Raw genomic sequence first — 23,675 nt, forward strand, 5'->3', positions numbered from 1 at the left:
ATAGAATCAGTGTCCTTAGCTTTTACTTTGTGGATCGCGCAAATTGTCAGGCTTTAAGCAAGTTTAGTCGCCAGTATGTGAAGACATGTAAACATGGATATGCTTTGAAGAAATGTCATCTGACGGTGACCGACGCAGCGAGAAGTGACGGGCCTACCCACGCGTCTGGGTTTCTGGAAGTTTTGCATTAGTACCCACTACGAAATCAACTTCTTAGTGGTTTCATCATTCCCTTTTTGGCATTCAAATGTAGCTACCAGCAACGTTATTCGCATTAATATTTGTAAGGTTTACCAATGAATAAATTGAGGTCGCAAAATTCATTGTCCTGGCAACGTCAAAAGAGGTTAAAGTTGTCATACCGTAAAATTCCGGTTATAAGCCCCCCCCGCTTATAAGCCCCCCCGGTTATAGGCCCATCAACCTGAAAACAAAAAAATACATCCGGTTATAAGCCCCCCCGGATATAAGCCCCCCCTCTACCGGATGACAGTACTGAACAGGGCTAAATGTTGCTTTTTTGTGCGTTTTTAACTTAAAAACGTATTTCGTTCAACACTCCCGAGGCTCGTTTCGAAACGTTTTTTTCCTTCCACTTATAAGCCCTCCCGAATATAAGCCCCTCCGCTTTTAAGCCCACCCAAAAACCCTTACGAAGTTGTATAAGCCCAGGGCTTATAACCGGAATTCTACGGTATTTGATTTTGTCATATTCTCTTTATTTTGGCTAATAAGTTTAGGAAACACTTTCGCAATTTTTGAATGAAATCTGTCGGAAGGGTTCAGGGCTTTGTTATTTTCCATAGATCTAAGGAGGCTCTGAGCACGACCGACAGATTTTTTAAGAATTGTTTTTGCCGATGAAGCAAAAACGTATCAAAAACAAGCACTTCTATGGATTATTTAGCCTGGTTTATTAATTTTTAACCAGTTTTTTTTTCGTTTGTTTCACATAATGATAGTGAATTTAGGACAATGAAAAACAAAAATCAAGCTGTCAAACTTTCTCTCCACACATCAATCCATTATTATTTAAAAATCAAACTCGTTTGAAAAATTTTAAGAGATAAAATTAAACTACAGCACGATAAGTCAGTTTTACCGAATGATTTTTTTTAAGATTGTTCCATTATTCAAGACATGATAGAAATTCGATCCTCACAAGCTATGACTTGATAAACTACTCCTTTAAAACTGGATTTTCTATAGCTGCTGTTATTAAAAATCAAATATCTTTCATGTTCCAAAGCTTTGGCAGAAAACCATCTTCCGATCTGAGATGGAATAAAAAATTTAAGAGCTTTATGACCTTTATGGGGTTTGGGGAAGGAGGAATAAGTTGCTAACTGCCAGTGGCTTGAGCTCCTCACCCAAACTTTTCCAGGTACCTCCCCCAGAGTTTTAACCGTACTTATGTTCCCTTTTCCCAGTTGTTCAGTGTGATCGCTTAGTACTGGGAATAGATACTGTATACTCAATACATTTCAGTGTACCTTTTATGTTAAGGGATACCTACGTGTTTACCAACTGTTCGCATAATTGTTGTCAGGAAAAACTGGTCATGGCTTTTGCAGCACCAACATTTCCTTGCACCAAAGAAACAACTAATTACGCCAGACTCTGTCGCCTTCTGGTGGATGTTGGGTCACAGGTCCTGCGAGACACATTTGATAGAATACACGCTCCAACAAACCTTCACACAAATTTGGCGAGACCTGCAGTGCACAATGTATTGCAGTCACTTCGGAAGAGAAAAGTTCTTAATCCTACACAGTGGGGCAAACTGTACCCTGCCATCAAATCGTCGGTTTCATCAAGGGACTTTGACATCACCCTACTGATGGTGCTGCTCAGGAATATTTGTGGCCTGGTTCCTCCTGTCACTGGTTGGGATAATCTGCCTTCTGGTGCAGACGTTACTCCCGAGGCTGACATTGCTCGTGTGAAGTTCTACAGAAACACAGTTTACGGTCACGCCAGCCAGGCTTCAGTTGATGATGCAGCGTTTGGTATCTACTGGACAGAGATTCGGGAAGCGTTGGTGAGACTGGGAGGAGCGGATTACGGAGTAGCCATTGACGATCTTAAAGACGAATGTATGGACCCTGACATCGAGGAACACTACCAAGAGCTTCTGAAACAGTGGAAGACGGATGAGGAGAACATCCAGGACAAATTAGATAACATGGATAAAAAGCTTGATGATTTGAAATTGTCCGTGGCTTCTGCTGATAGAAAGATACCGAGGAAAGGTAAGCTTTGAAACACAGAAATGAAGGAACGAACCTCTGTCCAACTCTTGGAAGTACAAGGAGATGGTGGTCAGCAGTATTGATGTACGCCTTACCTTGTTATTTTATTTTATTTTAGTAGAAACTCAGCTGTGTTCTATTGGAAATCCGCGAATCTGATTGGTTCTCCCACTGTTTTCTATTCGCCCATAGAAAACAGTTGCGCGCGCGAGTAGCTCTTTAAGCGGTAAATTTTCTTGATTTTTGTCTTCAAAGTGCACAATATTGTAGGTTTTGGACTGCAATCCTTTAGAGTTTCTACTAAAACAATTAGACTACTCGCCCTCGTTTTCTATGAGCGATAGTCAACTCGGCTGCGCCTCGTTGACTATTTGCTCATAGAAAACTCGAGCTCGTAGTCTAATTGTTAATTAGTATAAATCTACTTGCATTCTATCACGAATGCTGTTCTCTGATTGGCTACACTACTCACTATCTATTCTGTTGTAGAAAGTGAGTAGCGCGTGCGGTTGTCAACAGAATGGCCGCCGCTTTTTCGCTTTTTAAATTGTCCGTGAAGAAGGACACACTCGTAGCTCTATTGAATTCGTTTAATCACTGAACTCAAAACACGAGGTAAAACTGTCAATCAAACGTTCAATCAATTGTCTCTCTTACAAATGTCTTTCGCACGTGTGTAAATATTCGACAACGCATTGTTTATAACGAAACTTTCGTGACAGATAATTTACTATTCGAGGCGATTTCGGAGAAGATAAAGACTGTAACGAAATATGTAATGAAGATTTTACACGGTAGGAAAAGCATTTTTTATCCATTTATGCTTTTAAAAGCGGGCGATTTTATAATTTTATAACATTAAGAGATGCGTTTCACCGAGACATTTTGTGAAAATAAAGTTTAAAATGGTTTGCAACCCAACACAATTTCATCGTCCCCATCGAGGAGCAGTAAAAGAAGAGCTAAACGGATTCAACTTGCAAGTTTTTTTTTTCAATAAATTAAGCAACAAAATTGAAAGCGAATTCAAGGTTTTTTTTCCTTACGGGCGACTCGTTCAACTTTTCATAAATTTCTAATTTTTCACGTTTCCTACATTTAAAACAACTTGACTTCCAAAGGGCCTTTGTTAGTCAATATATCTTTCAATTGTCATTTAAAGGAGAAGTTCACTCCAGAATGGCCAGTTATTTTCTTTACGCCAATAAAAAGTTTACACAAAGATATGTTATTCACCAAAATTTCAGCCTCCAACGTTCGCTATAACCCTACAAAATATTTCCCAAAACTCGACAACTGGACGCCGCCATCTTGGAGCTGATAATGTACATGTATGCGTGACGTCAAAGAGCTCAGCCTGAAGTTTGGCGGGAAAATTTAAATACTCGAAACCCCTTGGTTTTTGTATTTCTTGAAACTCTGTTTGGGCAAAATGGAGCTGCACAAAGAGGAATTTTGACAAACAAAAGCCGCTACGAATAAACAAAGGGGTTTCAAGTATTTAAACTTTCTCCTTTAACAATGAAAATCCTGGCTTTTCGTTCAATTTCGAGCAAATGACGGTTTAAATAAATCGTGAATGAAATGCAAAGGCGCACACAGAAGCTAAATAATGCAATGTGGTTTCTTCCTTGCGAACAACTCGTTCAACTTTTAGGAAAATAAATTTCTTATCCTTTGCGTTTTCGAATTTTAACCACTGCAGTCATCACGTTTTGGAGCTATTCGTTTTCATACCGCAAAATGTTTATCTTGGTTTCATATGTTTACTTTACAGACCCACTAGACCTCAAGGAGTGCCAAGTTCAGTTATGTACGCATTACAACACCATGAGTCAGGTGAAAATCACTCCTTGGGACCCAGATGACACCGTGGATATTGACGACATTTATACCAAGTTATCTTGGTTAAAAGATGAAAGGAAACCCAGTGGAAAATTACAATGGAAACTTGAAGACTACACTGAAATGTTTGAAGATCACAAACGGTTTACTAACCCTAAAAGAATGCTTGTCTACGGAAGACCAGGTATTGGCAAATCAACCTTTTCTCAGAAAATTGCTGTCGACTGGGCGAACGGAAAGAACGAAAGCCTGAAACGGTTCGACCTTTTGCTTTTGATTAAGTTGCGAGATGTTTGTGAAATCCAAGATTTTCCATCCATTTTAAAGGCGTCTGAATTACTTGCTCGTGACAGCTCAATTTCCATCGATAGCCTGCATGAATATGTTCTTCAGAACCAAAACAAAGTGTTGCTCGTTTTGGATGGCTATGATGAGTACAATGCAGAAAGTTCATCCCCCATTCGTGAGATATGGGAAGGTGGTCAGCTGAGAGATTGTCATGTTGTCGTGACAACGAGACAAATGGAAGGTGAAGAGTTAATCAGGTCTAGCCACGTACAATGCGAGATCAGGGGACTTGACAGTGAAGAGCAAGTTAATGAGTTTGCTAGCAAGTTTATCACCGATCCAAAGGAAATTGAAGAATTTGACCGTTACCTGGACAGTAGAGATCTTTGGGAAATAGCTGAGATTCCTCTACTTCTTTTAATGCTGTGCTTGATATGGATGGATAGACATAGGAAAGCTTTGCCAAAATCAAGACTAAAGTTGCATGAAAGATTTGTGGAGACTTTGCTTTTGCACATGACAACAAAGAATCCGAAGGAATCGAAAAATGAACCATTGTACGACATTCTTGACGATTACCGAGAACATCTTGCCGAAATAGGAAAGCTAGCCCTAGATGGTCTTCTGAAAAACGTTCTTTATATTGATCTTAAAGATGCAAACCTGCACAGAAATAGTTTTACCGACAAAATGATTCGATCGGGCCTTTTTCAAGTTTCAAAACGTACAAGTGGGGAACCAAACGAGAGCTTATTTTTCCTTCACAAGTCGGTTCAGGAGTTCTTGGCTGCGTGGTATATAATGAACGAGGTGGGTTTGAAGGAAGGAAAGTTGGATTGTTTCACAAGCATTGATTCATTTCAGAAAGCTATGCATTTGCAAGAGATTCTGAAGTTCATGTGTGAATGGTCAGAGGAAGGTGCGAAAGCAGTTTTCAGCCTTCTCAAATTCGTAGGAGAAAAAGACGAACTCACAAGGTGCCGTTTTACTAAGACGCCTTCCGTGAACGATCTATCGAGTAACCAAAGAAACTTTCGGTATCTCAGTTTAGAATGTTTGTTAAGATGTTCGGCTTCAGCCAAACAAGTTGTGTACCCTCTGTTTCTGTCTAGTGTTGGTGGTGTTGTATTAGTGAAAACTAACCTCGACCTCCAAAGACTTGCCGTTGAAAATCAACTTCTGTCTATCATTTTTCCAAGCTATGTGTTCTTTGAGTTCGAAGTCGTCTTTGCTGACGTTGCACCCATACTGGACGCCTTACGTGTAGTTATTATTACATGTTCGGGCCTTAGACTCGACGCTTTAACCTTTTTTGTAAAGCACCGCGTGGACTCGGAATTCTGGAGACTAAGCTTTTTTTTGAAGAAAGAAAGAGAAATGATGCACCTTTGCTTTACTCGTATTTCATCGACTTCTTCATCGTCTGGCATTTCAAAATTTCTTGATATGTTAAGAGATCTCATCACAACATCATTTCCAGAGTCTCAAATAAAGCAGCCCAGCGATGACGTTATAAACAATCAAGATAACACTGGTAACCTTTTGAATGTTACTGAGAATACTGGGAATACATCTCATTACAAGCAGAATAGTCTATCACTGGTCAGTAAGATAGAATGGATCTGTTATACAAGTGAAGATTTGACTGTTCTCAGTGACGTGTTGTCTGCTGTGGCTTTTCCACAAAGCGTGGAAGTAGGCCAGGGTGTCTATCGCTTGTTTGATGCTCAAGTGGTAAAGAATATGGTCTCCCATATCAACATCACTGACTATCTTTCCATCTTAAAGCTGAGAAGACTAAACATGACAGCGGATGATGCTGCTGTCATCGCCAGATCTCTTCATTGCGCGCCGAACTTACATGAACTCGTATTGACTGACATTCCCGCTTTGTATGGAAGTGTGAGTTATCTGGCTGACAGTCTTCGCCACGTGCCACAGTTGTTTGACTTGACATTGGCTAGAGTCGGTATGGGCTATCAAGAGTGTGAATCACTTGCCAATTCACTTAAGCATGTCCCAGATTTAAAAATACTCTGTTTATTAAATAACCCACTTGGAAAAGGGATCATTAAACTAGCTGAGCAATTGAAAAATGTTCCTCATCTGAAGGAACTGTATCTTAGCTGTACAAACATGGGTGAAGAGGAAGTAACAGCTCTAGCTCAAGCACTGAAGTATGTACCAGAACTCGATGGACTTTATCTAGATGGAAACCCACTTCGCCAAGGAGTTAGCGTTCTTGTACAGCATCTCAGCAGCCTCCCAAATCTTAGGAAGCTGGACCTTGAAGATGTTGACATGACAGAGAAAGAACTGGATGCCGTGAAAAATGCAAAACGCAGAAATACGAAATGTTCGATTACGTCAAGTAACCATGTAAGTTCTCTGCTCATTTCTGTTTTCATTTAGTAGTTTTGCGTGTTCTGGTTAACATTTGCTTGTGTCGTTATCTTTTGACGTTTCTTTGAAACTTTAATTCAAATTATTATTCATTCAAAATATTTCTTCGTTTCTGATTGGCTTTCAATCCCCGGCTAATTCCAACTAACCGGCTAGCACCGACCAAATTTGGAAGACGCTTCTATTATTGGACGAATGACGTAATAATTATTGGACGATTGACGTCCAATTTTTCAACATTGCGACGAAAAAATGGCCAAAATATTAGATGATAAAGATAGCAAAAATATCAAAAAAGCATCGAAGGGAAGTCACTTGATTTTTAAAGCTTGTCTTCAGGAGGGAAACATCAAAAAACCAGCGACACCGGAGGAATTGGCCACTGTTAGCGAAAATTCTACGCCAAAGTGAGTAGCCATTTTAATTCATTTTGTGTTTTTAGAGCTCTTGGAAATAGTTTGAATGAATAATAAAACAATTATTGAATTCGGCTTTCGTATGATAAGAAGAATTATGCAGATCTTGGAGGGTGTTATCCGCCTTAGCCTTCGGCTTCGGCGGATAACACCCTCTTTGATCTGCATAATTCTTCATATCATACTTAGCCTCATCCAATAATTGCTAATTATTTCTTGGGAGATCTGTATCTGTGTAGCTCATATTCTTATATTCAAGCAAACGGCAGTGCTTTTCTCATTCTCGTCTCCAGAGCCGCTTGTCCCTCTTAGCCGGCGAAGCCTGTGCACGAGAAACGGGCGGCTCTGGTGACACATGATTTGATTGGCTAGATTTCAACAAAGGGAGTTTGAAATCTAGCTAATCAAATTAACCGTTTTAAAATCCCAGATTTAGCTACTCGAAATATATATTTTTAATTTTTTTTTCTCGTAAACGTAAACCATCATAAGTTGCAATCTGATTCAAAGGTTTTTATTTTTCAAAATCCCATATGGTTAGAATCTAAAATTGCTTACCAGCATTATAGTATCTTTCACGGAATGGGAGCTGCAATTTCTTACTGTGAAATATTAAACCTGTTTGCCAGTATTGTCATTATCTTTACAGGATTGTCAAGGCAACCTCAGAGTGGAATGTGAATTGCCAGAGATTGATCCTTCGACGGAGAATGAGAATGTATTTTCGCTAATCCTTGACGGTTATTTTTAAAGAGAACGTTAACTAAGGATGACACACCTGCACGGATGCCCGATGGGATAGCAGTATTTTATTAGAAATCAATAGTTGTATATCAGGAAGACTGAGAAACAGCAGATCGTGATTAATCTGGCGAGATTCTTTTGATAAAGATTCCTCTAGATTCATTTTTTTATACGAGATTTCTGTTATCATTAGATTTGTCGTAATATAACTTTTACTGTAAGCATGCACGGGGTAATTTGAGTGTACACAATATTTAATTCTAGTCGCAATCGCAAAACAAGTATCATTTTTCAATACCAACGTTTAGTAGTGCACGGATCCCTTCAGTCCCTTCAGCGCTCGTTTCCTTCAGACTACAGTGAAAATCTCAGACTGCAAGCAGTTTCTCTTTTGCTCCAAAATTCGCACGACGAACTCGAAAAGAGCGAGTGCGATTACAAACGACGTGCGGGGAAGTCGCGAGCCGCAAGTTGCGCCTGCACAGCTCGCGGCTCGCGGCTACACCGCTCACAGCTCGAATATAGCGCTCGATCGTGCTCGCTATTTCCACGATCATCGTACGGAGTTTAAGGCAAAAAAGACTGCTCACAGCTTGCGAAAATCGCGGCTTAGAATCCGTGAAAAAGAATGTACATTTTTCGAAATTGTAAAATGGTGAAAGTCTCCGTTACAAACAGTTCAGGTTAGTTACATAATTTAGTACACGGTTAGCCTGACGTGAGAAAAAAAATGTTGGATTATGCGAACACGTGGTGTTACACAAATATTGTTTTGGCTGTAAATAAATCAGTACAAATTTGTCTCATTTTGTGTGTTATAAATTCCCGAGAAAGAGATCCTCGGCAATTCAGGGTCAGTTAGTCTGGGCGAGACCGATAAACAAACTTTCGTCGCGCGGATTTTTCAACTCGGTTAACTTCTTCTCGCCTCGACTAAACGCCCCTGGCTTCCCAAGGGTGGCCATGCTACTTAATTGCACGCCAGAGGCTGGAGACAAACGACAATTCAGGCTGTGACTACAGGCTCATTGAAGTGAGACTGTTTGCCGTCCAGTTAATCCCACTATCCCGCAATACTCCTGGATTGTTTAGGGCGACAGCCAGGCTTTAACATTTGAACTCCCAAGTATCAGCATATTGTTTCTCATGACAGTAATTTACGTTTTCAAGCATACAGGTGATGAGAATAAAGAATATCATCAATAGAGGACAATATCTTGATATGACAACAATTCAGTAAGGAATCCCTCTTCAGAGATGTTTCATAGCTCAGCAATTTGATACAGCCAATCAGCTGCTTAACCGACAACTCGCAGCCTGAAAAAGAGGGCACTGGAGTAATCAAGGGCGCGAATTCTATCTCCTGCGCTCGCTACACTGCCTAAGCTCGTAGCCAAGTTTTCTTTTCAGGGAAGAGTGCCCTGGGAAGTTAAAGTACTTTCTACATGGCGGAACCAGATCCGGGTTGGGGGAAGGAAATGCAATTGGTTGCTTGTCATTGCCCTCAAAAATGGTCGCTGGTATCGAGCGTGTCCACATTGGAAGGCGTTCATTGTATTTGGCTAAGCGTGCAAAAGCATACGGTCTTCGGGCTGCCCGAATCCAACAACAAGTTTATTTGCATTCCATTTACATAGATGGTATTGTATTTAATAAACGAAAAGAAAAAACAACAAGATAACAGAATCCTAAGGGATGGCAGGGGAAATTCCCATACGAAAGAGCTTGGAACTGCTCGTCGTCTCACTTAGGGGTGTAAATTACAGATTATGGTCTCTAGTGGCGTTTTCTTCGTCCAGCCAATCTTAGATTGGACTCTACGGCAACAAAGCACTAGCGCTCAAAAGCCCATCGGAAGCGCAGTCTAGCTGAGGGCATTTCTTGTCTTCTGCAGCTTTGGTTTACGTCAATGGATATCGCTAGTGTGTTTTTGTTCCCGTTTGTGCTTAATATTTTTCAAATTAAGCAAGCCTGATCTGAGTGCAATTTATTGTTAGATTTCAGCGCACGATGTAAAGTGTATCACTGTGAATGCTCACGCTTAACAGTCACATTTTCATTTTCACCCAGTGTCCGCCAAATGAAAAGGTTTGGTTGTTTTCTTCAGATACACAATCCAATGGGCCCTCTGCAGCTTACGATCACATGGAACAAAATCAAAAAATTAATCAAGAATGAAGTCGCTTTGTTTTGGATGTCCCAGAGCGTAGCTTGCCCTCCAGCGAAGTGTTACTTTATACCATGAGATCGTTAGCTGAAAAGTACCCACTACTTAAGTAAGGTGCGTCCGGGTTCTTGCCTATGTAAAGCTCATCCGGGTACTAAGGCGCATCCGGGGTCTTTCTTATCTAAAGACCTTCTGGGCACTTGTATTTATATAGGTTCATCCGGGCACTTAGTTATGTAAAGAAATTCTGGGCACTTATTTTATCAACAGATATATCCGGGTACTTACTTATGTAAGGCTCTCCATACAATTCCACCTTCATACATACGTAGCTTTCCCTCCAGCAAATGTTATTTTGTACCATGTGACCGTTTTCTGCCAAGGGCCCATCCCCTTTAAAAAATCCTATTGACAACATTTAAACGTCAGTTGCATGACTTACCAGGGCCGTAGCTAGCAAGAGGCAAGATTTGGCACTTGCCTCGTCTAGATTTTAACCTAAGATTAAAAACAAAATACGTTGCGCTTTTTTAGTTGCACGTAAGCGAAGACCTGTAAACACAAATATACTTTGTAGAAGAGAAGCTAAGAGTCGCCTGCATGTAAGATGCAGGAAGTCTGCACGGTATAAAGCCCTCCCGTCAAACGTGCGCGTACGCAAAACTGATCACGCGTACGTGATAATGTTTGCGTTACTAGAGATTTGAGATAAGAGACTTGGGAGTTGCACATACTAAAACTCTGAAAAATAAAACCAATTATACAAAGGATTTTAAAAGCATTGTTTTGTCTTTTAATACAAACCACACTGCTTCGACGTTTAACAAACTAGTTCTCCCTCGATACTCCCTTTAAGAACAGTCGTATGGAATATCTCAAAGATTTTTTGTCTATAGCTACAGAGAAATTATACTTCCTTATGTTGTGTTGAATATAAATGTCCGTTAAACAATCGCGAGCACGTAGGTACTGGGCAGGGGGGGGGGGGGAAAGAAACGAGGTCTGGGACCGAGTAGCGATGCTCTCACAACTTGCAAAGCGATCAATTCGCGATGTAGTCAGCGGTTTTTGAACGATAATGCAACAGGCAATCAGCTGCTATGCCTTGGAATCACTTATTATAAATGGGTTCAATTCTCTTAACTAAAAATCTAAAAGCAGCGTGTTTATCCGAAAATTTCGTCATCGTCGTGTAGTTTTAAGAACGCAGAATTTTGTGATGCCGTGCTACTTTTCAGTGCTAAAATGCAAATGTTTGTACCATGATTTTCAACTGGCCCACATGGGGATTGTAAATGAAGTAAAACAAAGAAAGACCAAGTCAACAAACAACCTCAAACAATAGAGCAAGAACAATAGCTCCGACCAGCGCGTGAATATTCGATCGCCACGTTTTCATTACTATTCCCGTGATGGTTTTATTTCATAACAAACACCACATAATGACACCAAGAACCTTTCCAAAATTTTTTTTTGCTGCTTTAAAGACAAAACTTAGAAAGTCTTTTTTATTACTACATATATAAAAAAATCGAACTCTCTCACTGGTCCCATGTTGTTATTGTTTTGGCAAGTTCACAAAGAAAGGAGCTGCTCATGCGCCTTAGAGACATCCGCTGACTACCGCCCCGATGATTGCTTTGCAAGTTGTGAGAGCATCGCTCAGATTTCATATAAGAGAATGTATGGGAAGTTGCTTCCCCCCCCCCCCCCCCCTGGTACTGGGTCTACGTTTAGTCTTCGAAACAAAACTTAGGTTTTGATTCAACAAGAAAAGGGAAAAGGTGAGACCCAAATACGAGAGAACGAGAGCCTGCTCGCGCGTAGGCTAGAGTCAAGCTCGAGCACGCGGGCTAATCGACTCCCGCAATCGCTCGTCTCGCGTGGATATTTGCACATGTTAAATCATATATAAATTGAGCTACTGAAAAAAGTCATTGTTTTTTCGCATAGATCATTTGCAATGCTACCCACCTTTGAAACATGCAAAAATGAACAAAGAAATAAAATAAACACGTCGAAACAACTTGTTTATTGTTATAATTACTCACCCTAGAAGCTCGTGCGTGACGGCAAAATGTCGCCCGCCGTTTGTTATTTAGAGTAACCGTTTCACTTTAAAAGAAGTTTCGGTCTCGCTTGAACGCCATGTGAAAAATTATCATAATGAAATCGCCAACAGACCGAGAGCGAATTCGTCTTAAAGGTACACACCCAGATAAATGTGTTCTTTGTGCGGGTTGTGTTTGTATCGCATTGGTTTCGTTTGCTGAATTTCCATTCCCTCGTTATCTAAGAGTTCAAACTCGCCCAGAAGAATCGACCGGCGCTTTTATCGAGTATTTTGCTGTCAGGTTCGCTTCATTTATCGTGAAGAGATTTGGAAGTCGTTTGCAAGTTTCAGCTATTCCAGGTATGTTCGTCTTAAATAATGTCACACACATAGAAAATTGTTTACATCATTGCTTTGATATCGTCTTCAAATCTTCTTTCCTCTCGTCTCTTATTCTGACTTTTCGTTACATATTAGTTAAGTTTATTGATCTGATTCCAGCTAGAGTTGTAAAGTCTCGCATACAGTGTGTCCTGTCTTTATACTTGCAACCAGATTTTCAAAACATTTTTTAGAGGCTATTAATTCAAACCGAAAGAGCTAGAAGATAATATCGAAAGCGAAACACAGGAAGTTTTACGTCAGTACTAAAGAAGTCTCGTAGGTTTTTCTGTCGATAGTTTACCTTGTCTCTGATCTCCTTTCAGCTCACCTGTGATCTCAGTCAGTCTGTAATCTAGCCAGTATTTAAACTAGTCAGCCGATCTGTGATATCCCTTCCTTTCAGCAATGATGTTCAGTCTCTATATTATAGTTATGTTTCTGCTCGTCCTGCTGGTATTACTGCAGGTTCACCTTCAATCTGTTTGCCTTCAATCTGTCAAATAAGTACGACTCGTTCTGTTTTTCGTTTGCTCGACCTCGAGATCTGATTTCTACGAAAGCCGAGGAGGGACATCAGACTTCAGACTTCAGACTTCAGACTTCGGACTTCGGACTTCGGACTTCAGACTTCAGACTTCAGACTTCCGCCTTTAGAATTCAGAGACTTCCGCCGACCTTCGAGTTGTTGAGTTGTTAGATCAGGCAGATCCACTATTTAAAGTGAGATTCGCTATCTATAAAGTCAGATCCGGTTGTTAGTAATCGGCGGAACGGCGGAACGGCAGAACGAGAATCGGCGTAACGCGATTTTTTCTCTAAATAACTTAATTAATTTATTGCTATGGACAAAATAACATTAATTAATTCTCACTTACCTGGAACCATTTTTTTTTCTTTATTTCACACACAATAGGCCGCAATATCGTTTATGGCTTATACGTGATCTCTCGGACTGTCACACGAGACAAAGGGTTATAAGAGTTATGCAAATAGAGAAAAAGAAATTCCTGGTTTAAATGGATCTTTTGGACAATTTGGCACTTTCTTGCTAAAACTGGACTTAACTTTTATTAGCTGATTTACGCGCTCTTTCTGATACCACAAGGAAAGCAACGGTTCTTGTCCGATCGCCGAAGTTAAGCCCTGTTGGGCGGGATTAGTAATTGGATGGGTGAACAACTGAAAATACCCGTTGTTGTGGGCTTTTCATTTTCTTTCTTACCAAAATCAGTAACTTTTCAGGCCCTTCTATTTTTTCCAACGGCTTCATTGACTTGCTTCGGCTTTGTACGTTTCATTGTCTCGATCGAGGCGACAAAGTCCGAAGGGCAGTCGCGCTACTGAGCTTGAAATCCTCACTCGAAATAAAATCGAAATCCTGGCTCTAGATCGATCTAGAAGGATTAGGGACTGGTCAAAAAGTACAGGGGGGGGGGGGGGGGGGGGGGGGTGGGCCGGAGCAGAAAGGGGGTGGGTCATCAGTTTTTGAGCCCTCGAAAAGGGGTGGGTTATGAAATTTTGATCTACATGTAGGGGGTGGGTCATCTTATTTATACACTAACTTTAAACTGTTATAGTTCCAAGAAAAGCTGTATTCATCAGTATATAAAATTGATAGATTTCTCCATGAGAGCATTTTTTAATGAATTTTTAGCGGTTTCAGAAGGTCCAAATATAAAAATTTCCCGGGGGAGCATGCCCCCTGACCCCCCTAGATGGTTTGTGATCATAACATCAGGTTTGCCTGTCTCTCTTCCACCTGCATAGATTCACGCTAGGCTTTAAGACTTTTAATACAAGTAAACTCAAACACTTTGCAAATATGAATGATGGACAGTGGTTGTAGTTTCTGTTATCAATTTCTGTGTAAAAATATGAACTCTTCAATAGTTGTTTATGAAATAATATTACATACTGTTTCAGGTTTCGCATATGTTTGTGTCTAAATTTTCCCATGGACTTTACACAGAAATATGTGGAAAACTTACAAGAGACTAGTATAAGAAGTGATAAATTCATTCTTCTTTGCTGTGTTAAGAAACAAGAAAAGACGTACATGGAACAGCAGTGTCCATCAGCGAAAATCAGGGTGTAATATGTAGGGAATTTCACTTAAAAAACTTATGTCAAATCAAAAACCTCCAACCCTTAACAGATAATAAAGAAAAGATTGATTCCTTGATTTTTTTAGCAAAGGGGGTGGGTCATGTAATTTTTAACCCCCTACCAGGGGTGGGTCAATCAGTTTTGAGCCAGGAGGAAAGGGTGGGTGACAAATTTTCGAACCATCACTTTTCCAATTGCTCCGGCCCACCCCCCCCCCCCGGTACTTATTGACCAGTCCCTTAAGAAGATATGCATGCCCTTTATTTTGTGAAATATATTTACTGTTTGTTTGTTTGTTTGTCCAGTTTTACGTAATTAAGTCCAGAGGTCATGTATAAGCCGTAAACGATATTGCGGCTTATTGTGTGTGAAATAAAGAAAAAAAATGGTTCCAGGTACCGCTGTCTGCAGGTCTGCAAGGTGGGAATTTATTAATTTAATTTTGTTCATAATTAATTAAGTTATTAAAAAAAATCTCGTTACGCCGATTCTCGTTCTGTCGTTACACCGATTACTAACAACCGGATCCGACTTTATAGAAAGCGAATCTGACTTTAAATAGTGGATCTGCCTGATCTAACAACTCAACAACTCGGAGGTCAGCGGAAATTAAACGAAGTCTGAAGTCTGAAGTCTGAAGTCTGAAGTCTGAAGTTTGAAGTCTGAAATCTGATGTCCCTCCTCGGCTTTCGTAGATTTCGTTTCGTTTCGCAGGTCTTCAGCAGCTCCAGATTCCATTGCAGAAAACAAAATGAAAAGTGCTGTTTGGTGCAAATATTTTAAAAGGTATGTACCACATTCCTTATTGAATTTAAAATCCTCTAAGGGAAACGAAAATTAGTTCGAGAAATCGAGAGTTTGAGTTATTGGGAGTAAAATTAAAATGTTCGACTGGGTAAAACAAATCCAAGGGAAACGACTTTTGATTGAAGTTATCGGTACATGTAGGATCGAGAAATCGAAAGTTCGAGAAATCGACAATTCACTGAATAACTCGATCAACTCATCGTTTAACATGACCTCTTTATATTTCGTTTTGTTTTACAGGCCGTCGAATTCTCGTAGCTGTCAGTCCCAAGAAATGAAATGAAAAGTGCAATTTAGTGCAATTTTACGGTATGTACCCGACTTCATAATGAGTTTTACCAAGGAAGCTTGATGTAAACATCTTGCCAATTGACCCAGTTCGTCACCAAACTGCCCTTCGCCACAGCCACTAATATGAGATGTCCAAGCTGGCAGAACTAGAGAAATAATGTAATAAGTGTCCTTCGCTTTTATTTGTTTGATTCGTTACTCAAATGGTTGGACTCTTTATAGTCGCGGGTGTGCTAAGACCTGTAAACACAAATACACTTTGTGGAAGAGTCACCCGCGCGTGACATGTAGGAAGTCATCCTCCGGCTTCAAGCGTGCGCGTTCCCGAAACTGATCACCCGTGATAATTATTGCGTCACTAGAGCAAACTGCTAGACCTACAATAAAGCAGCACTCAATTAGAGACGAGTCGCAAGGAATATCTCAAAGGTATTTCCTGTTGCTACGGACTAAACGGAAAAAAATATGCTCTGCAGAGTTGTGGCAGAGAAACGTTAGGGGGATGGAAAGTGGCACCTACATCTCTTCCTTTTTGCAAGTAATACACTACTAAAGACACACACACGTAGACCGTACCTTTTAAGAGGCCGTCTTTCTGAAAAACACCTGCTCAAATTCGGGTCAAAAAATAATTTTGCCTGAAAGTCTGGCAACTGAAAGACTTCACCGAGGCTAGAACTAAAGCAGATTTCGTTTGATTCAGAATGATTTTTTGGCCGCGTTAGGAGCCAATAGATATTTTGCCCCTTCGGGCCCGCCGCAGCGTGTGGAAAATTAGAAAAATAGGCATTTGTCGAGCCGCTGTCAAATATTTTATTCGTATCGAACACCGACAATTTTTATATCAATTTGTTCATAAACTTTTCTAGTTTTCTAAGAAAAGAGTTTAATTTCCCCTTGAACCAATAGAGTGTGTTCTGATTGTTATCAGGAAAGACTGGTCATGGCATCTGCAGCACCAACGTTTCCTTCCACCAAAGAAACAACTAATTACGCCAGGCTGTGTCGCCTTCTGGTAGATGTTGGGTCACAGGTCCTGAGAGAAACATTCGATAGAAAACACGCTCCAGCAAACCTTCACACAGATTTGGCAAGACCTGCACTGCACAATGCATTGCAGGCACTTCGGAAGAAAAAAGTTCTGAATCCTACACAATGGGGCAAACTGTATCCTGCCATCAAATCCTCTGTTTCATCAAGGGACTTTGACATCACTTTACTGATGGTGCTGCTCAGGAATATTTGTGGGCTGGTTCCTCCTGTCACTGGTTGGGATAATCTGCCTTCTGCTGCAGACGTTACTCCCGAGGCTGACATTGCCCGTGTAAAGTTTTACAGAAACACAGTTTACGGTCACGCCAGCCAGGCTTCGGTTGATGATGCAGCATTTGGTATCTACTGGACAGAGATTCGGGACGCGTTGGTGAGACTGGGAGGAGCGGACTACGGACTAGCCATTGACGATCTCAAAGACGATTGTATGGATCCTGACATCGAGGAACACTACCAAGAGCTTTTGAAACAGTGGAAGGTGGATGAGGAGAACATCCAGGACAAGTTAGATAACATCGATAAGAAGCTTGAAGAGTTAAAATTGTCAAAAACGTCTGATGATAGAAGTACTCCGAGGAAAGGTAAGCTTTGAAATGCAGAAATAAAGGAACAAAGCTCAGTTAACTCGTGGAAGTACAAGGGTGGCCAGCAGTGTTGACTAACCTTGTTACTTCGATTTATTATAATGTTTTCCACAAATAAAAAATATCACTGCTAGTAAACCAAACGATTTTTCTAGCTCTAAGGCAACCTTTTTCAGCTCCCCGTTGAAGAAATGAGTAGCGATTAATAGACTTAATGTGATTTTGAATTAATTTACAATTAACTTTTAGAGCTATTCGTTTTCATACCGTAAACTACGATTATCTTGTCTTCATTTGTTCACTTACAGAACCACTAGATCTTAAGGAGTGCCAATCTCAATTATGCAGTCATTACAACACCATGAGTCAGGTGAAAATCACTCCTTGGGACCCAGATGACACCGTTGACATTGACGACATTTATACCAAGTTATCTTGGTTAAAAGATGAAAGGAAACCCAGTGGAAAATTACAAAGGAAACTTGAAGACTACACTGAAATGTTTGAAGGTCACAAACGTTTTTCTAACCCTAAAAGAATGCTTGTCTACGGAAGACCAGGTATCGGCAAATCGACTTTTTCTCAGAAAATTGCTGTCGACTGGGCGAACGGAAAGAACGAAAGTTTGAAAAAGTTTAACATTTTGTTATTAATTAAGTTGAGAGACGTTTGTGAAATCCAAGATTTTCCATCCATTTTAAAGGCGTCTGAATTACTTGCTCGAGACAGCTCAATTTCCATCGATAGCCTGCACGACTATCTTCTTCAAAATCAAGACAAAGTGTTGCTCGTTTTGGATGGCTATGATGAGTACAGTGCAGGAGAAACATCTCCCATTCGCGAGATATGGGAAGGTAATCAGCTGAGAGATTGCCATGTTGTCGTGACAACGAGACAAATAGAAGGTGAAGAGTTGATCAAGTCCAGCAACGTACAATGCGAGATCAGGGGACTTGACAGTAAAAAGCAGGTAAACGAGTTTGTTAGCAAGTTTATCACCGATCCAAAGGAAATTGAAGAATTTGACCGTTACCTGGACAGTAGAGATCTTTGGGATATAGCAGAGATACCTCTACTTCTTTTGATGCTGTGCTTGATATGGAAGGATAGACATAGAGAAGCTTTGCCAAAATCCAGACTAGAGTTGCATGAAAGATTTGTGAAGACGTTGCTTTTACACATGGCAACAAAGAATCCGAAGGATCCAAAGAATGCACCTTCGTACAAGATTCTTGATGATTACCAAGAAGATCTGACCGAAATAGGAAAGCTAGCCCTGGACGGTCTTCTAAAAAACAATCTTTATATCGATCTTAAAGGTGCAAACCTGCACAGAAGAAGTTTCACTGACAAAATGATTCGCTCGGGCCTTTTTCAAGTTTCAAAACTTACAAGTGGGGAACCAAACGAGAGCTTATTTTTTCTTCACAAGTCGGTTCAGGAGTTCTTGGCTGCGTGGTACATAATGAACGAGGTGGGTTTGAAGGACGGAAAAGTGGATTGTTTCACAAGCATTGATTCGTTTCAGAAAGCTTTGCATCTGCAGGAGATTCTGAAATTCATGTGTGAATGGTCAGAGGAAGGTGCGAAAGCAGTTTTCAGCCTTCTAAAATTCGTAGGAGAAAAAGACGACCTCACAGAGTGCCATTTTACTAAGATTCCTTCCGTGAAAGATCTATCGAGTAACCAAAGAAACTTTCGGTATCTCAGTTTAGAATGTTTGTTAAGATGTTCGGCTTCAGCCAAACAAGTTGTGTACCCTCTGTTTCTGTCTTGTGTTAGCGGTGTTGTATTAGTAAAAACTAAACTTGACCTCCAAAGACTTGCTGTTGAAAATCGACTTCTCCCAACCACTTTCCCAAGCTATGTATTCTTTAAGTTCGAAGTTGACTTTGCTGACGTTGCACCCATACTGGTCGCCTTACGTGTAGTTGTTATTACATGTTCTGGCCATAGACTCGACGCTTCGAGCTCTTTTTTAAAGCACCGCGTGGACTCTGGATTCTGGAGACTACACTTCTTTTTGAAGAAAGAAAGAGAAATGATGCACCTTTGCTTTACACGTATTGTACACCTTTCAAAATTTCTTGATATGTTAAGGGATCTTACAACATTATTTCCAGAGTCTCAAATACAGCAGCCCAGCGGTGAAGTTTTTAACAATCAAGGTAACACTGGTAACTCTTTGAATGTTGCAGAGAATACTGGGAATACATCTCATTACAAGCAGAATAGTCTATCACTGGTCAGTGAGATAGAATGGAAGTGTGATACAAGTGAAGATTTGACTGTTCTCGGTGACGTGTTGTCTGCTGTGTCTTTTCCACAAAGCGTAGAAGTAAACCAGGGTTACTATCGCTTGTTTGATGCTCAAGTGGTAAAGAATATGGTCTCCCATATCAATATCACTGACAATCTTTCTATCTTAAAGCTGGAAAGACTAAACATGACAGCTGATGATGCTGCTGTCATCGCCAGATCTCTTCATTGTGCGCCGAACTTACTTGAGCTTGTATTGACTGACAGTCCTTTGTATGGAAGTGTGAGCTATTTGGCTGAGAATCTTCGCCACGTTCCACGGTTGTTTCACTTACAATTGTTTAGAGTCCGTATGGGATGTCAAGAGTGCGTATCACTTGCCACTTCACTAAAACATATACCAAAGTTGAAAGCACTCTGTTTAAGCAGCAATTCACTTGGTAACGGGATCATTAAACTGGCTGAGCACTTGAAAAATGTTCCACGTCTGACGGAACTGTATCTTGACTGTACAAACATGGGTGAAGAGGAAGTAACAGCTCTGGCTCAAGCAATGAAGTATGTACCAGAACTCGATGTACTTCATCTGCGTGAAAACCCACTTGGCCGAGGAGTTAGCGTTCTTATGCAGCATCTCAGCAGCCTCCCAAATCTTAGGACGCTGAACCTTGAAGATGTTGACATGACAGAGAAAGAACTGGATGCCGTGACAAATGCAAACCGCGAAAATACGAAATGTTTGATTACGTCAAGTTACCATGTAAGTTCTCTGCCCATTTCTGTTTTCATTTAGTAGTTTTGTGTGTTCTGGTTAACATTTGCTTGTGTTGTTATCTTTTGGCGTTTCTTTGAAACTTTAATTGAAATCATTTCTTGTAAGATCTGTATCTGTGTAGCTCATATTCTTATATTGAAGCAAACGGCAGTGCTTTTCTCCAGAGCCGCTTGTTCCTCTTAGCCGACGAAGCCTGTGCACGAGGAACGGGCGGCTCTGGGGACACATGATTTGATTGGCTAGATTTCAACAAAGGGAGTTTAAAATCTAGCTAATCAAATTAACGGTTTAAAAATCCCAGATTTAGCTACTCGAAATATCTACCTTATTATAGGAATATAACGAAGCATTTTAACAACGCGAACAAAATGTACGCGTAATAAAATTAACGCGAATTGTCAACAATTTATGTTTACATGCATTTAATTAACGCGAATTCTCGTGTGGTGTGTGCTTACATGCAGTTCATAAACGCGAATTTGTTGCGTAGTAATCTTTATAGCAAGCTGCGCTCTTCAAAAGACAAAACAAGTACGTCCAACATCAGAACTTAGGTTTAATTCCGATAAACCATACATAACAAAGATATTAAAACAGACCAAAAAGTGACTAATATTCAATGCATGGGTCCAGGGATGGAATGCATTCAGTCCTGGCGCTTTCTTCTGCCTCTGCTATCCCTGCAGTTTTGACGAAGAAGTAGATGACGTGTTAACATAACTTACCCGGTGTCTTAAAATAACGATGCTGTAAAATAGAGTGATTTTAATTAACAATGACTTAAATTAAGGTACATTAAATTAACGCGAATTTTTGAAATTCGCGTTAATTACATGTATCGTTAATTTCCTATAATAAGGTATTTTTTATTTTTTTTCTCGTAAACGTAAACCATTGAAATGCTGACGTTGCTTATTATGGTCTATATGATGTAAACAAAATCCAAAATTACAATCCTTATTCAATAAGCTTTCAGAAAATATATATTTTATTGGGGTTACCATTGATGGTTTGCACACAATTTGACTTGGAACGAAAACGCCAATTTTCCTTCCGTGATACCTTAAAGGTTTTTTTATTTTTCAAAATCCCATAGGGTTAGAATCTCAAATTGCTTAGAAACGTGAAAGCTTTGTATAGCTTTGTACCAGCATTATGGTATCTTTCACGGAATGTGAGCTACAATTTCTAACTGTGAAATATTAGACCTGTTTGCCAGTATTGTCATTATCTCTACAGGATTTTCAAGGCAACCTCAAAGCGGAATGTGAATGGCCAGAGATTGATCCTTCGATGGAGAATGTATTTTCGCCAATGCTTGGAATATATCATTATGGTTATTTTTAAAGAGAACATAAACTAAGGATGACACACCTGCACGGATGCCCGAAGTGATAGCATTATTTTATTAAAAATCAATAGTTGTATATCAAGAAGACTGAGAAACAGCAGATTGAGATCGTGAGCTGGTGAGAAACTTTTGATGAAGATTCCACTAGGTTCATGTTTTTTATACGAGATTTCTATTATCATTAGATTTGTCGTAATATAACTTTTACTGTAAACATTCGCGGGGCGAATTGAGCGTACACAAAATTTAATTCTAATCGCAATCGCAAAATAAGTATTATTTTTTAATACCAGGGTTCAGTTGTGAACGGATCCCTTCAGCGCTCGTTTCCTTCAGACTGCAGCGAAAATCTCTGACTGCGAGCAGTTTCTCGCACGACGAACTCGAAAATACCACGCGAGATTGAAAGCGATGGGCGGGGAAGCCGCGAGCCGCAAGTTGCGCTTGCACAGCTCGCGGCTCGCGGCTTCACCGCTCACAGCTCGAATATAGCGCTCGATCGTGCTCGCTATTTCCACGTTCATCGTACGGAGTTTAGGACAAAAAAGACTGCTCAAAGCTTGCGAAAATCGCGGCTTAGAATCCGTGAAAAAGAATGTACATTTTTCGAAATTGTAAAATGGTGAAATTCTCCGTTACAAACAGTTCAGGTTAGTTACATAATTTAGTACACGGTTAGCCTGACGTGAGAAAAAAAATGTTGGATTATGCGAACACGTGGTGTTACACAAATATCTTTTAGGCCGTAAATAAATCAGTACAAATTTGTCTCATTTTGTGTGTTATAAATTCCCGAGAAAGAGATCCTCGGCAATTCAGGGGCAGTTAGTCTGGACGAGACCGATAAAAAACTTTTTGTCGCACCCATTTTGCCACTCGGTTTACTTCGTCTCGCCACGACTGAACGCCCCTGGCTTCCAAGGATGGGCATGCTACTTGCCGGAGGCTGGAGATAAACAACAATTCATGCTGTGACCACGTGCACAGGCTCATTTAATAAGTGAAACTGTTTGCAGTCCAGTTTATTCCCCTATCCCGCAATACTCCTAGATTTTTTAGGGTGACAGCCACCTTAAGGTGGCTCGTAATAGTTTAGCTAGGCAGAATTAGATAAACCCCTCTGGTGTTTTATCGCAGCTATACTAATAACGTTAAGGAAAATATTTTAGAACAAACTTGTGCAAGTTTTACAAATGAACAAATAGAGGTCATTGTGACGTCAAAATTCTTTGCCATGGTAACGTCATTTGATGGTCAAATATACCCTATTTTGGACATTTGAGGCTAATAACTTAATCAAAGTCTCTTCGAGATATCGACGTTTTTGCATGAAGTATGAGTCGAAGGTTTATCCTGTGCATTGTTCTTCGAACTTATCATTACAGTTTCTTTGTAGTTTAGTTTAACAATTTCCTATCTTCGCGGAGGAAATGCAGCCATATAATTTTGTCAAAAATGGCTCGTCCGCGCCGGGTATTTATACACATATTCCTTAAAATTACACAAATAAACAGTGCAAATTTCACCGAGATCTGACAATTCTATACTTTAAAATTGCAAGGACCTTTCGAGGCAGTCGATTACGGCAGCGAAATTAGCAAATGAAACAGCAAAATATGCGTTCCACGCTTTGTTTTTGCGACGCCATATTTGAATTGTTATAGGTAGACCGCCAGGAGCCCATCAACTGGAGCCTCCATACGTACTGTACCCTTGAGTCAACCCTTTCCCGTATATTTTTATTTTTAGAAACACATTTCCCGCGAAAACATTGCTCCTGTGGTCAGACCACATGCAGCGTAGCTAGGGCGACGATGTAAAAAAAAAATAATGGCGGCCAATGTCGTACACACATTCCCTGTCCGTTTTTCTTTATAATTTTGCTTCTTTCCTGATT

The 23,675-nt window shown here is 40.2% G+C and overlaps 1 protein-coding gene across 1 annotated transcript; it reads left to right on the forward strand.

Moving 5' to 3' along the window:
- Positions 1-1,491: 1,491 nt before the first annotated feature.
- On the forward strand, positions 1,492-23,432 carry LOC144658033 (uncharacterized). Its single transcript, XM_078518361.1, has 6 exons — positions 1,492-2,252; positions 4,030-6,764; positions 7,854-7,922; positions 16,688-17,390; positions 17,702-20,412; positions 21,667-23,432. Exons 1-6 carry the CDS (start codon positions 1,499-1,501, stop codon positions 21,772-21,774), a joined length of 7,080 nt encoding a protein of 2,359 aa, XP_078374487.1. The 5' UTR covers positions 1,492-1,498; the 3' UTR covers positions 21,775-23,432.
- The last annotated feature ends 243 nt before the right edge of the window (positions 23,433-23,675 follow it).

This window comes from Oculina patagonica, chromosome 6, assembly GCF_052425735.1.
Source record: "Oculina patagonica isolate OP01 chromosome 6, crgOcupat, whole genome shotgun sequence".
Classification (NCBI taxonomy): Eukaryota; Metazoa; Cnidaria; class Anthozoa; order Scleractinia; family Oculinidae; genus Oculina; species Oculina patagonica.